The 16,488-nt window shown below is 38.7% G+C and overlaps 1 protein-coding gene across 1 annotated transcript in view; it reads right to left on the bottom strand.

Moving 5' to 3' along the window:
- The window catches only part of SPEF2 (sperm flagellar 2), a 179,381-nt gene that overhangs the window by 86,156 nt on the left and 76,737 nt on the right, over positions 1-16,488 (bottom strand). Inside the window, exons 16-19 of the mRNA XM_004605550.2 lie at positions 13,174-13,430; positions 5,878-5,986; positions 4,313-4,470; positions 1,118-1,270 (exon numbers count right to left, since the gene is read on the bottom strand). Coding sequence (XP_004605607.1) covers positions 1,118-1,270; positions 4,313-4,470; positions 5,878-5,986; positions 13,174-13,430 — 677 coding nt within the window. The remainder of the gene's footprint in view (positions 1-1,117; positions 1,271-4,312; positions 4,471-5,877; positions 5,987-13,173; positions 13,431-16,488) is intronic.

The following is a 16,488-nucleotide window of genomic DNA, read 5'->3' as shown; positions in this document are numbered from 1 at the left end:
ATGAAAACAAAAATTTCAGACTATCTCAAATACCCCTGAATTGGAAAGTTTATGGAATTTGGACATCGAAGCATGAGTCAGGATCAAGAATATCTGTTAGGCTTGAGTTGAGCGCACACTTAGGATACTGAACCCAGAAACTAGAACCACATTTGCCTCTTCATCACAGCAGCAGACTGACACTAGCATTCTCCCAACATCCTGCATTACAACCATGGGCACTTGACATTTGTCATTGTATTCATCATCTACCATTTAATGCTAGACTCACAGTCCATAGAGGTTAATATACAGAAAGAGTTTAAGTTAAAGTTTTCTGGACACAAACTCTTCATTTATATATATATATGTATATATATACACATATATACATATATATGTATGTATCTGATGTGGAAGAAACATAAATTTATTGAGTTGTTTGGAGCTTGTTTCTATAGCACTGAAGGGGAACAATGACATCTAAGTTCTGGTCTCTGATATATGCTGTTTATTTTGTCCCCTTATTTTTGTGGACAACTGGCTACACTAATCTCATTTGTTCTGGCCACACCTGGTGATGCTCTGGGGTTACTCCTGGCTTTGCACTCAGGAATCCCTCCTGATGGTGCTCAGGAGACTATATGGGATGTTGGGAATCGAACCTGGGTCCGCCATGTGCAAGGGAAGTGTCCTACCCTCTGTACTATCGCTTCAGTCCCTAATTATTTCATAAGAGGGGCTCACAATTCACAGTTCCAAAACAATGGTTGGTTCAGTAAACAGTTCTTTGTCTGCTCTCAGTTTCTTCTGGTTACTGTCTGTGCCTTTCTTCTCACATGCAGTCACACTCTAATCAATAAATACAGGAGAAGGGACCCTCGACCCCCTGCCACACACATACACACACACAAAGAAATAGGAACACCATCTCACCTACACAGAAAAACATCTGGACTCACTGACTCCCCTGCTCTTGGCTAGAAAGTTTCTTCCACTTTCAACTGAGTGGACCAGTTTCATTTCACGTCCCCCAAGTCTAAATCCAGATAAATGGACTGGAACTAGAATTAAGTATTCTTTCCTATGTGAAAGTATGAAACTGACAAACAGGGAAATAAGTCATCCTGTCAATCACCTGATGCCCGTCTTCCTTTTGAAGGTTTGGAGCGCTCTCCCCGAGAAGGCGTTTCCTTCTCTTTTTCTGGTTCAGGAGAAGGGACTGGAGATGTAGCAGGCTCTGCAGGAACTTCTTTCAGCTCATTTTCCTTTCTTTCTAAGTATGCCTTAACTTCAAAAGGATGAGAAGAAGTAATTATTAATAGAGACTCTAGGGCCCTGGTGTTTTCAGTAGTACCAAGACAAACTGAGATGATATAAGTTGTCTTTAATGATTTTAGGCTAAATTCATACTTACATACTCTCTCTCAAGATATCCAGTCCTTAAAATCTTTTTGTTTAATTAGAAATATTATTTCCCTGATTTCTGATTTCTGATGGTGAAGGTAGGGGTGGTAAAGAGAAGGGTAGAGTGTGTGTGTGTGTGTGTGTGTGTGTGTGTGTGTGTGTGTGTGTGTGTGTGTGTGTTTGGTAGGTAGACTTCTGAGGAGGGCTGTCAAATGTAATATTACGTCTTGAAGTCTTGAATTAGCTAATATAATGGAATAGGAAAACAGGATTATTTCAAAATGTCCCATGGGAAACCCAGATGAAGGAAGTGTAAGGAGACAAGAAAAAATATGACAGGACAGGTTAAGGTGGGGAGAAAACAGCATAAAAAAGAAAATTATAGCATCAACACCCTCGAGTAATCGCATATAAAGCAATTAAAAAAGAGGTTAATACTCTTTTTTATAATTTTTATAAAGCAATTAAAAAGAGGTTAATTGGCATGTTGCCAATTCATTCAATCATGCAAGTACTATGTACCATACCCAAGCTGTGCTTCATAACTGAGGGTGGGAGGTAATTCTCCATGGACTTTGTAATAATTTATAGCAGAGGTTGAAAGGTGATGCACACTACAGAGACATACACAGAACCAAGTCAAGATATTCAGGAGGATTATGAGGCCTCTAAGTTTTTAAACCAGAGTGCTTAGCAGGGCAGGCCCACAGAGCCAGCAGAACCGGGGTAAAGACTGAGGAGAGTGTGAGGTTCCACACTGAGGCTGCCAGCTGGAGCATTGCCTGCTGACTGCCAGCCCACAGCTGTGAGGGCTGGAACATGGCTGGCCAGCCCACAGCTGTGAGGGCTGGAACATGGCTGGCTTGCGTTTATTGGGGCTATTATTCCCAAGTATTTTGTCATTCCAGATTTGGCTTCTCCCTTCTGTGACACTTTCCAGGGCCTCCCTGGCCTTCCCAGCCATTCACACAGGAAATGGCCCGAGCAATCCTACAGGATCCTGCGGGGACCCCTACCCCGGTGCTCTGGTATGGTTCCTTCCTTGTGTACGCTGCCAAGTGCCCTTAGATTATTATCTTCACTGCCCCAAGCATAGAAGCAGTATAGTAGGAGGCTTTCTTTCTTTCTTTTTTCTTTTTGGGTCACACCCTGCGATGCTCAGGGGTTACTCCTGGCTCTGCACTCAGGAATTACTCCTGGTAGTACTTGGGGGACAATATGGGATGATGGGAATCGAACCTGGCTTGGCTGTGTGCAAGGCAAATGCCCTACACTACCTGCTGTGCTATCACCACTATAGCCTAGGAGGTTTTTTTTTTTCAAGGTGGATAGCAATATTACATTTTTTTCTGATTATAAAAATAATCATTATTCAAAATGAAAGAACTTAAAGCAGTAAGTATAAAATAAACTTCCCTGAGTTTCTTTTTCCCTTGTTCACCTTCAACCACCCACACCATTTTGAAGTACTTCCCATAGGACCAGACTGTTAGGAGTTGAGGAAATGGTGCTGTCACCTGTAGTGAATGCAGACTTAAAAACAACAACAATATTTTATACAAAAACTGCCTTCTGCTTAGTCTTATTAGAGGCTATTACTCCCTCCCACATTAAAAAATACATAAAAGTACCATCTTCTTAGTTTTATTTCAGTTATTAAGGATGTATAACACAGACTTCCAGGATGAGTACCCAGTAAATGTTTATAGTTTTGGTTAAAGTAATTGACCAGACAGACTCCCACATGCACGATTCTGTCAATGTAATCAGTGGTTGAGATGTTCAGTCTTTAGGAACAAGTTGAAGTGAGTCTGATCCATGGCAAAAACATACCGATGTGAACGTGCTTGTGTTTGAAAATGAAACTTGGCATCATGTTGCTCTTGTTTTTCAGGTCTCACGCAACAGTACTGAGGGCTACTCTGAGCTCTGTGCTTTCACTCCAAGAATCTGTTTGCTTTTTTATCTCTTCATGAAGAGATAAAATTACTGTGAAACACACTAAAATTACTGTGAAGCTTCTTCCTGCCTCTCAGTTTAATTTCTGACTGTTAAATAATTTAATGAGTCTCTTAAATAATACATTGGTTGGTACAATTTTTTTTTTTTGGTGGGGGAAGGTTTCACGTGTGTGTGTGTGTGTGTGTGTGTGTGTGTGTGTGTGTGTGTGTGTTGGGGGAGGACTATCTCTAATGGAAGCTCTTGAATCTCCGTGGTGATTGTGACCTATATCCTTGTGCTGTGTGGGTGTCACAGAGAACTGATAGGTAATGAGAAATAGGTAATGAGAGTTTCCAATGTAATTGGAATGATAAATAAACAAAAAGGAAAGATTTATTTTTCTTATCATTTCTCAAAGGTAAAAATATTTGTTGAAGCCTAACATTGGCAGTATATGAACCTACTACTGCTTTAAATTTTATTAATACTGTGACAGGTTATGGACAATTATTATGGGTGAGAGGGTGGGGGAGGAAGCCAGGGTGGTTTAATGTGCCCAGAGGCAGACTTGTAAACAAGAAGCTAGTAATCACTAAATTCATAACAACACAGGAAGGTTTGGGAAAAATAAACTGCCTAGTGTTTTCATCCTAAAAGAATTGACTTCATTTCCTATAATGCTGAGGCTAGCAAATAGAAATCTTGATCCTTCTCTGCAACAAATATCTTTGTACTCTGTTTACTTTTAATTGTTAGTTTACTTTTTGGCATAAAAATGCATTAAGAAGATGACCTGAATTTATCAAATGCAACAGGAAACTATTTTTTTCAAAATATGCAGTAGAACTAAAACCAGAGGCAAACGACGCTTGTGCTTGTGGATATTAAAATCCAAATAGAGGAGAGAACTTCACAATTATATTTCCTCTTAAATTCATTACAATTACACTATTTCATCATCAAAATTATAATTAAATAGAATTACCTTCATCCTGTTTCTTCACCATTTCAGTCATAAATATTTCTTTTACTTTTTTGCATAATGACTGTTCATCTACTTCAGCATTAACTGGTATCAAAATATTTTTTGGCTCTGTAAACCATTGCTCCAATGAAGGCCAGTTGTCCAAGAAGCCTACAATTCTGAAAATAGTTTTTATAAATATTCCAAACTGATTAAAATATTTGAAGAGAATATTTGCATCATGCATATAAATTACTCAGAGAATTGAGATAATTTTGAGTATATTTTTCATTATGCAATTCAGTGTTAGGCATTATTCAAATATTTGTGTTTTTTTAATATCTTGAGGTCTTTTTTTTTTTTAAAAAAAAAGATCTTTGTGCCCTAAATTCATAGGGAATGGGTTCCAGCATCTCAGGTGTCTTTCCATTGGTTCACACAAGACTCGCTTCTATAGACGGTGCAGACTGGTGCTTCAGTTGAACTCAATACCTTTCTCTTTGTTCTTTGTTTGCTTATTTGTTTTTCTTTATTTGAATATTTTTCTTTTGGCGGGGGGTGTTGGGATGATACCCATCGGTGCTCAAGGATCACTCCTGGCAGGGCTCAGGGTCCCATACAGGATGACAGAGATCAAACCTGGGTTTGCCAAGAGCAAGCAAAAGCACTACCAGCTATGCTATCTCTCTGACCCCACTATCTTTCTCTTAGACGACCTTTATTTTATCATCATTTTCTTTTAGGATGCTATCTCAAATTCCTAGTATGTATAATAGGCTTAATACTACAATTATTTACTCCAATAATTATATTTTAAAATGGCACTGCTTTGTGAACACCTCAGAAAAGATTGTGTTGTAACACACTCTAAGGAAACATCATCTGCACTTACAGTGTAATAACTCGACACCTTTGATTTGTGACTAATGCCATCTCAGTCTTTTCTCAAAAATTGAAACGATCTTTGAGCCAGTCTAGCTGGTTCACAATTACTTGCTTTACTTAAAATCCATCTTGCAATGGTTCTTAAAACTCTCTTGCCTTCCCTGAGAAAGGATAAACTTAGAGTAGTTCAGATTTCTATAAGTAATCTGGATCACTTTTCATGTGTTTTACATTTCTTGAGATTTCATTAATTTCACTAACTTTGTCTCCATGTTGCTCCATAATGACAGATTGCCCATAATCAAATGAACTTTAAAAAAGTATTTCATTTTAATAAAACTATGATTTTAGAACTAGGTTCTATATTCTGATGCCCATGATCTCCACTGGCATTTTCTGAATGTGGTTTGAATTGGTTTTTCATAAAATAATTTAGGTTCATGTAGCTGTATGTGAATTATTGTCTGATTTAAAATATTTTCTTTCCAAAGTCTGATGATTGACTTGGGCTCTGAACATGAAATTTAGCATAAAAATATTTCACTGAAAACTACATCACTCCTACTTTGTTTTGTTTTACCTGTAGAATACTTAAGGTTAGGAAATATTTCCTTTTTTTCTAGATCTTATTATAAAGCACAAATTGTCAGTTTGTTCAAAGGGCAAGAAACAAGAATCAGGACATAGCATTTTCAACTAACCTATGCTGTATTTGGGCTCTTAAATTCTTGTCTCCATCTTCATCTTGCTTTTCAGCAGCTGTACGTTGATTGATATCTTCTTGAGGAGATTTTTTTAAATCAGGTTCAGCTAGAATATAAAAATTAAGTCATAGCAGAGTTTTCTAAACCAGTCAAAGTTGTAGCAGCAATGCTAAAAATGTGCTGATGCATGAAAGGCAAATATTTTATCTTTCTTTCAGTCAAATATTGCCTTAAACATTTAATAAAATGAAAAGGAATAAAATTCGATGATCAAAGTTTGTTATGGTGTCAAGGTAGAGAATCTCAAGAGGTAAAGGTTATTTCTAGGGAAGAAATTAAAATCATGGTAAAAGTTAAGAATGAAATAGGATCCCAGAGGCCGCATGTGTGCGGCCTCACCGCAGCTGCATGAGCATGATTCCAGAGGCCAGCTAAACTACTTCTGGTACCTGCAGCTCCTTGCAGAAATGTCTCCAGACTGAGAACTAAGCTGAGACCCATGCCTGCCCAGGAGGGGAAAGGTTTCTCTCCCTCCCTCCCTCCCTCCCTCTTCCCTCCCTCCCTCCCTCTCTCCCTCCCTCCCTCCCTCCCTCTCTCCCTCCCTCCCTCCCTCTCTCCCTCCCTCCCTCCCTCCCTCCCTCCCTCCCTCTCTCTCTCTCCCTCCCTCCCTCCCTCCCTCCCTCCCTCTCTCTCTCTCTCTCTCTCTCTCTCTCTCTCCTTTTCCTTGCTGGAGGGGAAGGGCGTGGAGACCACCATATTATGAGGACCACTAATGAGAGATACAAGCTTTCAATGATCCAATTTCTGGAAAAAATTTCCCTGGACATAGTTGCTAAAATAGATCAATCCAAAACCGCGCACCCGCAATCGCGGCCGTGCAACCTCATATCTCTTCACAGCAAGTCTGACTCTAGGGGGAATTCCTAACAATAATAGTGAGTTTCTTGTTGAAATATTGAATGTAATCAAAGTAAAGAGAAAGTAAAGTGAAATGTATTAGTTACACAGGCAGAGGTGGGTGGGTGGGGGGATGGGAGGTATACTGGGGTTTTTTTTTGGTGGTGGAATATGTGCACTGGTGAAGGGATGGTTGTTTCAGCATTGTATAACTGAGACTTAAGCCTGAAAGCATTGTAATTTTCCACATGGTGATTGAACTAAAAAAATGAAATAGTATGAAAACCTTAAAACAAATTATGCCTAAAATTATTTATCAATATTATAAAACAATAAAGTATTTGTTCTTTCTATCTAGCCTTTGTGACCTCCTTATAGAAGATATATGATTAACCAAACAACAAAATTAACAAGAGAATAGAAACAAAACAAACACCAATTTCAACAGCTTTAATTGAATCCTACTTGGGAATAATGAATAATATAAGCTCCAGAATACTCATAAGGTAAATGGAAAATCATGACAAAAAAATACAACCTTGAACTAGATTGAAAGGAATTTGAATTGCTCAATAAATGCTAAGGAATACTGAAGGGTGAATTAATCACAGTCAAGAAAATGATGAACCCCAATAGGATAAAGCAATCAATTGTTCTTTATCTATATTTATAGTAAATAAAGAGGAAATGGAGGAATACAGAATAAGCTTTTAGCTTATTTATAACCCCCCCAAAAAATTAAAGATATCAGGATGGGGGGTTTGAAATAGACAACTGGGAGCTTTTCTCAGGCAATGGGATCATGCACCTATACCTGGCTATTCCATCATATTTCATAAGAATTTCAGCTCATGAATTATCATTCATCTCATCAAATTGCACCTAGGCATTGGTGTCCTCCACATTTCTCCACTTAGGTTGATCCTTACCGTGTCCACACTCTGAATTTCTCAATCACTCTGAATGGCTTCATCTTGCAATATTCATGTCCTGAATACTAACTCTTGTCCTCACACCATTCCCATAAGGTTCAATGTCTCTCTAACATCATCCAAACCTCAATTCCTATAACATTTCCTACCAGCATTATCCTTACTTGTCTTTATTTTTGAAGATAATTCCACGTCTGCAATTCAACTTTTCTCCCTTGCCTAACAACTTTGTGTCATCCTGCTATCTTAGTCCTAGGCGATATTTACCTCTCTCAAAGACAATATCTATACCAGCCAATATCTCTGAGGAAAAGTATAGGACCTTGTGGCTTTGCGACCTCACTAATTTTCTTGGTGAAATTTTAGTTCAGGGGCCCAACCATGGACATAGGTACATGCTTTGCACATGTGGGATCCCAGTTCAATCCTTGGCACTGCGTACCCGTCTCGAGCCCTGGTGGTCCCCAGACATATTTAGAGTGGCCCTGGTGTTCCCAGAACTGTGGGACCTGTGCAGCATCAGATTCTTGGGCCTAAGCATTAGATCATCAGATCAATGTTGACCAAGTTTCACTAGGAGAGGCTCCTGAAAATCCTGAGAACTCTTTGGAAGCAACTCCCCCATAAATTCAATTATCATTTAGCTATAAATAAAGCTATGCTACAAATTTTCATGTAAAAACCAATACCTTGGTTTGCATAAGACTCTTTTAGGTGACCTGCTCTATACTGTCAGTCTGTAATACCAGCCTCAGTAATCTTCCTGAGGAATTGGCTCACATACAACTAATATAAATGATTTTTTATCTTTTTCCATTTCATGGCTAAATGATCCTTATCCTGGAAATGGACAAAATGCCTATCATCACATGCAAATGACCACATTAAAATAATCAACTTATTTTAGCTTTCTTCTCACAGTATACTTCAACTATTTGAAGATGGAAACATCCTTCACTTCTGTTTAGTCTGTTCCTTGCACATTATAAATGCTAGGTGAATATTTATTTACTAGTGGAGATACTTTAGCCCCCCAGCACTTTATTCTATAAAACTTTCTGAGATAATAGAAGAATCCTATACCATAATATCTGACAAATGTTGCCATTGGCTCTATATATGACCATGTGGTCCATATGATTGAGGAACTACATTTTTAATATTCAGTAATGTTTGGCTGATGACTCTATGTTAGATCAACAACTTAAACTATAATATCATAGTTTCTAATTTACAATTTCTATTCAACTCTTTGAAGGTAAGATTACCATCACCTTACCTAGCATAGAATCTGATGCTTAGTAAGTATTGGAGCAAATATCAAATGAATATGTAAATAAATATTTTTGAAAGATAGAGTCTTACCTGTTTAATCTAATTTAGATGGGGTCTTTCTTAAGATGATAGGAATAATTGGCAAAAAGCTACTTAAATCTTAGGAAGAAAAGTGTAAAATATGAAAGAACAGCATGATTTAAAAAATATTTGCATATGAATCTGCAGATTCCTTTAAAATTTTAGCATATTTTAGCATATGTGAATATCATTATCACATATAAGAATATCTCTTCGGCCTAGAGAGTATAGCAGGTAAGGCACTTGCCTTGCATACAGCTGTGGCAGTCACAACCCAGGTTCAAATTCCCAGCACCACATACAATTCTTTAAGGATGATAAGGGTGACTTCTGATGACAGAGCCAGCCCATAACTGCTGGGTTCCCCCAATTTCCTCTGCTCCCCCCAATCCCTGGCAATAAAAAGGGGGGAAAAAAGAAAAGAAAACTAGCTAGAGGCAAATAGAAGCTTTGGCAAATTTATAAGTATCAATTGTCATAGAATTTTGATAGGGAACTAAAAAAACTCAAAACTGAGTTGAATTTCTTGAAAAATTCTTGTCAACTAATTTCCTTCTATTCTTGCAATACACAATAGTATGCTTCCCTGAGACCTTCTGAAGTGCGGACAAGTCTTCTAAGGCCCTTTCAGAAACTCTGTCACCCAAAGGTTTGTGTGTGTACTTTATAATATCTGTCAGCTACAACTTCCAAGTTTGATTGATCTTGATTTCAGCCCCCTGTTCTGATCTCAGAGTCTGGGATTGGCAGTGCTCTCAGCCAAATATCAACTCTGCCCTGACCAGAAAAAGGATACTGGTGGAATAAACAAAATCAGAACAAGAGGAATATAGTCTCTCTTATCGAGGAGAAGCAAATTCTCTCTTTTGTGATCTGATGCACAGTGTCCATGTCAAATGACTGTGGTCAACAGTTGAATCAGACATCTCTGGTTTTAACAATTAAAGGAAGACCTCCAGTTACGCAAACTCGAAATATAGATGAATGCAGATGTAAATAAATTAAATGTACTTACTTTGAATTCCTATATATAAATAAAAGAACCAGAAGAAATAATTTAGATCTTTTCTGACTCTAAATACCATCGTATTAATAACAGCAGTAATAAAAGAATGACAAAAGAATACTACCATTTGTTATAGGGCATTTTTGAAAGATAAAAAAACAAGACTGTTAAACAAGTGAAAAGGTATCATCTAACTTCAATGAATGAGGGCACCAATAAAATGTTACAATTAAAATAATAATGTGAATACTAGCTATGTTTAGAGACAATCCAAATGATTAAATAGATGATTAACATGTTAATGATTAAACAAATGATTAACATGTTAATAAATGAAAAATTGGTTGCCATGTGTACAACAATGGAATATTTGGAACACTGAGAGAATAAAACTTATTTACATATCTATGTGCAACACTTACTTAAATAGCTATCCATTATGTGCAATTATAGAATTATAAAAGAGTTGAAAGGTACAAACCGCAATAGAATCAAGTACTCCAAAGGGTCCCATACACAATTCTCAGCCTTCTGCTAAAATAATCTTTTGTTCCTTTCAGCCTTCCACATTTATTTTTCTCGTGCATTTACTCCATACATATTATCATGTACCAGTTTCTCCCTCCTAAGTAGTTAACACTTCCAGCTTAATCCCTATTATATTGTGATATAATGAGAAATCTCTAATTGGTTGTTTTCTTCTGACACTGAATTTCTAAAACCCTTGTGATGTTCTGAGAGTGGCAAAGGAGCATCTTTTATTGTTTAGAATAAGCCTCTTTGGACTTTATTTGAGACTACATCAATGAGGTAATTATGAAGGATGGGCTCCTGTTGCCAGCGGAACCAGCAACAACTGGAACTGTCAGTTCTACCACCTGATGTCCAGTGAGGGGGAAGAAGCGGAGACTGATTTAAATCCCAATGCTCAAAGATGTAACAAAACATACCTACACAACGGAACCTCTGCACAGTTTCTAGAGAAAGTTTTGGAACATGTAGGTATCACTACATCCCCTTGTCAGGAAGGCTGGTGTACCACCGTTTTACCCACTCACACACGGCCCCCATCTGCCAATTCCATGGAGTTAGAAGCACCTGAATTTGGGATTCTTCCAGACCTTTCCCTCCAGATCTTTTCATCTGGTCGTTTGATTGTGTAAGGGTTGCTTGGGGCCGAATGGCAGCAGCAGATGAATAGTGATTTTCTCAGAATCAAAGATCACAGTGCACCCAGTGCGGAAGACAGGTCTTACAGCCCACCTGGTGACAGGAAGCCACCAGGCTGCACTCCATGTTTCCTCACACCAAACCCTCAGATAACAAGGCTAGACCAAGCATACCTGTTTCACTGGTCTCCATTCCTTTTTTCCCTCCCAAGACCACTTAAAAGTCCTGCCGAGTTCCTCCCAGGGTGCCACTTTACCCCATTCTTACCTGAGGTTCATAGAGTTCCTTCCAGGAGTGCACCCCGATAGACCTCCTATTTCCTTCACTTTTACTTGTCCTTGTCTCTCTGTGCTGAAGTCAGCAACCTATCAGTGTATCCTTTACATTTCACAATAAGCCAGTGATAAAGTATGTACTTTAAAAATAAACCCTTGGAGGGGCTGGAGCAATAGCACAGCTGGTAAGGCATTTGCCTTGTACGCGGCCGACCCAGGTTCGATTCCCAGCATCCCATACGGTTCCCTGAGCACCACCAGGAGTAATCCTGAGTGCATGAGCCAGGAGTAACCCCTGTGCATTGCCGGGTGTGACCCAAAAAGCAAAGAATAAATTAATAAATAAAATAAATAAAAAGAACCCTTCGGGCTGGAGCAATAGTATAGCAGGTAGGGTATTTGTCTTGCACACGGCTGACCCGGGTTTGATTCCCAGCATCCCATATGGTCCCCCAAGCATCGCCAGGAATAATTCCTGAGTGCAAAGCCAGGAGTAACCCCTGAACATTGCCGGGTGTGACCCAAAAAGCCAAAAATAAATAATAAATAAAAATATATAAAAACAGTAACAACAATGGGCCTCATTCAAATAAAAAAAGCTTTTTAAAAAATAAAAGTATTCACTTTTAAAATAAAGTTAAAAGAAAGTATTACCCTAAGTTCTGTATGTCATTATTGCAATTTTTTTAAATAGACTACAGGTCATGAAAACGTCTAATTTGTAGTCAAGTAGGAAACCTGTGAGATTGGCATCTAAGGCTGGGGAATTTTTAACAGGACTGAACCTTTAACCTGTGGAGTCTGCACGCTCTACAGGTAGACCCAGAACTAAAATTAATTCGATAGCAATATTTAGTGGGTGTCTTCAGAGAATTAGAATAATGGATAGTGTGGAAATGTCACAATTTGGTGTCAGGAGTATTGTAAAAGAAAGGACAAATTTTCCTTTAACAGCTCTAACAACACAATTAGGCCTTCCATCATGCAGGTTGTGAAACTTAGATTTAGATCAATGAAATACATTTCCCAAGGTTAATTACCTCCTATGTGATGAAGTCAGGGCTCAAGTATATGTACTCTTACTCAGAACAAATTTATGGAATAAAATAACATTAACTTTAATGATGAAAGTCACTAAATGAACAATGATTTATAGCAAGTCTATTTAATTTCGCCATGTGGAGATTTCACTCAAGTGATAAGGTGCCTCTGGGTTAAGATATAATCTGAGGAAGAACGCTGCTAACGCTGCTAGATTCTTGTCTGCAGTCGATATGGTATACACCTACACTAGGGTGACTGACACACCTTCCCCTCAGAATTACTAGACAACAACAGAATTACTATTTTTCATGCATTTCAGTCCAAATTAGACACCTCTGAGTCAAAGCAGCTGCCAAGTCGGTGGAACAGTTCGAGATGCTTGACCTTGACATACAATTCTCTGCTAGCTCTGGGTTTTGACATGCAGCACTGACCACTAGTAGTCAAAGCAGAAGGCAACTGTGTCCTCATAGCTAATTCTTTGGGAGGTTGAAATAGATTCCTAATAACTCACTAATAACTATAAATGAGAATATTCACAGTCAAGCTTTGACTCAAAGAACTTTCAATCATTGAAAGAAAAAGTATCAATGGGGAAAAGTGTCCAACTTACCCATGTTCTGATTCATGCGACTTAGTGAGCAACTATCAGAGACATTTAACAGCAACACAAAATCAAATGCTGAAGGTTGAGGAATCACTTCTTTGGAGCTTGCAGGATCAACAGCCAAAACAGATGTTTGTGATCTTTCTGTTTCTTGTTCTTGGAGGGATCTGCTGTAGCCTGTGAGAGCTTCTTCGAGAAGCTTTGCTTGGTTTAATGTCATTGGAAAACCATCAAGGATCCAGCCTTGATTCATGGGTATCTGACTAAGTTGGAAAAGGACAAACCATTAATATTTTGCTAGACACAAAGACATTGAAAATAATGATATATCGAATCTTGCTTTTAATTTTCTTTCTTCTTCTCTTTTCTTCTTCTTTTTTGATTTTTGGGTTTCACCTAGCATTTACTCAGGGTTTGTTCCTTGTTCTGTGCTCATAGGACTGTAATGAAGTGCCAGAAAATAAACCTTGGTTGTCTGCATGAAAGGCAAGTGCCTTACCTGCTGTAAATCTCACCAGCACCTTATTTTGTTTTCAATTGACCATAACCATCTTCTGAATGGGTTTTATTACTTTGACTAATGTGCCATAGTCACTTCCTCATTTAAATTTTTCCGTAGGTCCCTATTTCCTTCCAAATCTAGACCAGAGTTCCTAAACATAATATTTTAAACTACCTGGCCACAACTTACTTCCTGTTGCCTTTTATTTCTTGCAATTTTAAACCACCATTTTAAAGATAATAGATCTCCTCACTATTATGGGAATGTGAGGTGTACTTTCTAGTTTGTGTTTTATAGGCTAATCTTCCTATAGAACTATGTTCTCATTTATAAGGGGATAATGTAATCTATGTCAAAGTACTTGTGAGAATTAACTAAACTCATGCCTTTTTAAGAACCAAGCACAGAACTTTTGGAGACTCTTCTTGCCCCACCCGAATGAACAGGAGTAAGATTTGAGCTCTGATTCTCATTCATTTCACCATAGAAGTGGTGATTTTTATATCTCAGGGCATAAAAGAAACTTTGACTCTGATTTTCCTAAGATTACAAGTTACTCTAGAGTAAGAACCATTTTGTAGCTCTAGTACTAATTTTTGTACTCAGTACCCTCAATACTGGGTGGATGCACCAAAACTACTTTATTCCTTAAACAGAAAGCCAATTTTGAATAATTGGAATAAATTTGGAATAGTTGGAATAAATAATTAGAATACTAGAGATTAATTTGAACTTCACTCTCCTAAATCTTTAGCCAGTGATTGATTCTTATGCAAATACTGAAATCTTAGTTTTTATATTTAATGTTTTGATTTTGTTTTTTGTGAGAGAAAAAAAATCTGTCACCCCAAAATATGTCATTGGCAACAAGTTTGATTTTATCGGAAATCATAATTTCTCCTCTCTTCTCCCCTCCCCTCTCCTCCCCTCTCCCTCTCCCTCTCTGTCTCTCTCTCTCTCTCTCTCCCTCTCCCTCTCCCTCTCCCTCTCCCTCTCCCTCTCCCTCTCCCTCTCCCTCTCCCTCTCCCTCTCCCTCTCCCTCTCCCTCTCCCTCTCCCTCTCCCTCTCCCTCTCCCTCTCCCTCTCCCTCTCCCTCTCCCTCTCCCTCTCCCTCTCCCTCTCCCTCTCCCTCTCCCTCTCTCCTCTCCCTCTCCCTCTCCCTCTCCCTCTCCCTCTCCCTCTCCCTCTCCCTCTCCCTCTCCCTCTCCCTCTCCCTCTCTCTCTCTCTCTCTCTCTCTCTCTCTCTCTCTCTCTCTCTCTCTCTCTCCCTCTCCCTCTCCCTCTCCCTCTCCTCCCTCTCCCTCTCTCTCTCTTTCAATGGAAAGGAAGGGAATCTCCATAGCTTTGTCTTGGTAATCTCCCTAACTGATCTGATCTTTCTTTGTTCTCCCAACCTTAGTCTCAAAGTTTCAATGGAAAGTTCCTGAGTCTTGTTAGGTCTCTTCTTTGTTGCTAACAGTTACACACCACTAATACATTTTTGGTTGTTTTTTTTTCTCAGGTTTTTTTCTCTTCTCAGTCTGTCTTAAAAAACTCAGTGAGGTAAGAATAATTTCCTTTGTACCTTGTTTATTACCCTGTAAAAATTTACATTAAAGAACAGAATTTCACTTCCAACAGGTTATACCTCCCTTTGGAGCCTGCATATGATTGTTCTAATGCTGTATTAATGAGTGGGGGAAACCGTAGTTCTGCAAAGTTTCATTACTCATTGAGTCACAATACTATGACATTCAGTGATCCTTTCATAGTACCAAGTAGCTGTGTCATGAATTCACTTCCCCCATCATTTCCTTTATTTGACCAAGAAGAAAAGGGAAGACTTCATGTTGACATTTTAGTGCTATTTTAAATAATATATCCAGGGTGGGGCATGACAATGTGAAGAATGGGTTTGATGATTCATCAGCAAAACAAAAAACAAGAAATCACCAGGACTGATTGACAACTTCTCCCAATCTCAGGACTTTAGAGAAAGAGGAAGTTGGGGGGACATGGTACAGTTGCACTGGGAGGACTCCAGGTGACCTGGGCTCTGACTCTCGCTATGTCAGTAGTCAGATAAGTAACTGGACCACCAAGTATACATGTATCCATTTTTCCTCAATGATGAGAGGGTTTGGTCTAAACGAAAGGATTTTGAACTAAGACAGTCCTCGAAAGATGCCCAAGAATCAACGAGGTGAGTAGCAAAGGTGGTGGGAAGGTAGTGGACATCTCTGTGTAAGGTGCAGCTACTACAGTTCCTCCAAACTGCTTGATAGCTCAGAATTTTCCTGAAATAAGGAATTCTGTACACATGCTTTGCACTGGTTCTGAGAAATGTCACTGCATTTCTAAAAACTACTCGAATCTGATCACTTTTGAGCTTAAGCTCTCAAAGTAGCATCCCAATGGCCTGATTCCTTTAGATTGGTACTCAGAGAGCAAATTGTCCAAGATATGTATCTGCTGAGAGGTAATAACTTGTTAAGGAGGACTCAAGAGAATACTAAAAGGTGGGGTCCATTCCATGATAAGACCCCCTGTGCTGGCCTTTCTGTGTATCAGTAATTTCCCCAAGCCTCAGCTATCCCAATTCTGCGTCCTCAACTACCTTAAGATCTCCAGACCTTTCACAGGTGTCTTGAGTCTTTTTTTTTTTTTTGCCTCCCTGAGTCTCATTTTTTTATTATATGGATCAATGGAGCTGCTATGCTTTCTTCCTATTTCTTCCTTTTCTGGATCTCAAAGGAAGTTTGAGAAGAAAAGATTTCATTCTTAAAAATAAGGAAGTGGGGATTACAGAATTATACCTTATTTCCAGTTTTCCTTTACTT

Source organism: Sorex araneus, chromosome 1 (assembly GCF_027595985.1).
Source record: "Sorex araneus isolate mSorAra2 chromosome 1, mSorAra2.pri, whole genome shotgun sequence".
NCBI classification, from domain to species: domain Eukaryota; kingdom Metazoa; phylum Chordata; class Mammalia; order Eulipotyphla; family Soricidae; genus Sorex; species Sorex araneus.
Note: the sequence above shows the minus strand (reverse complement) of the source record. Positions and strands in the feature narration are given on the sequence as shown.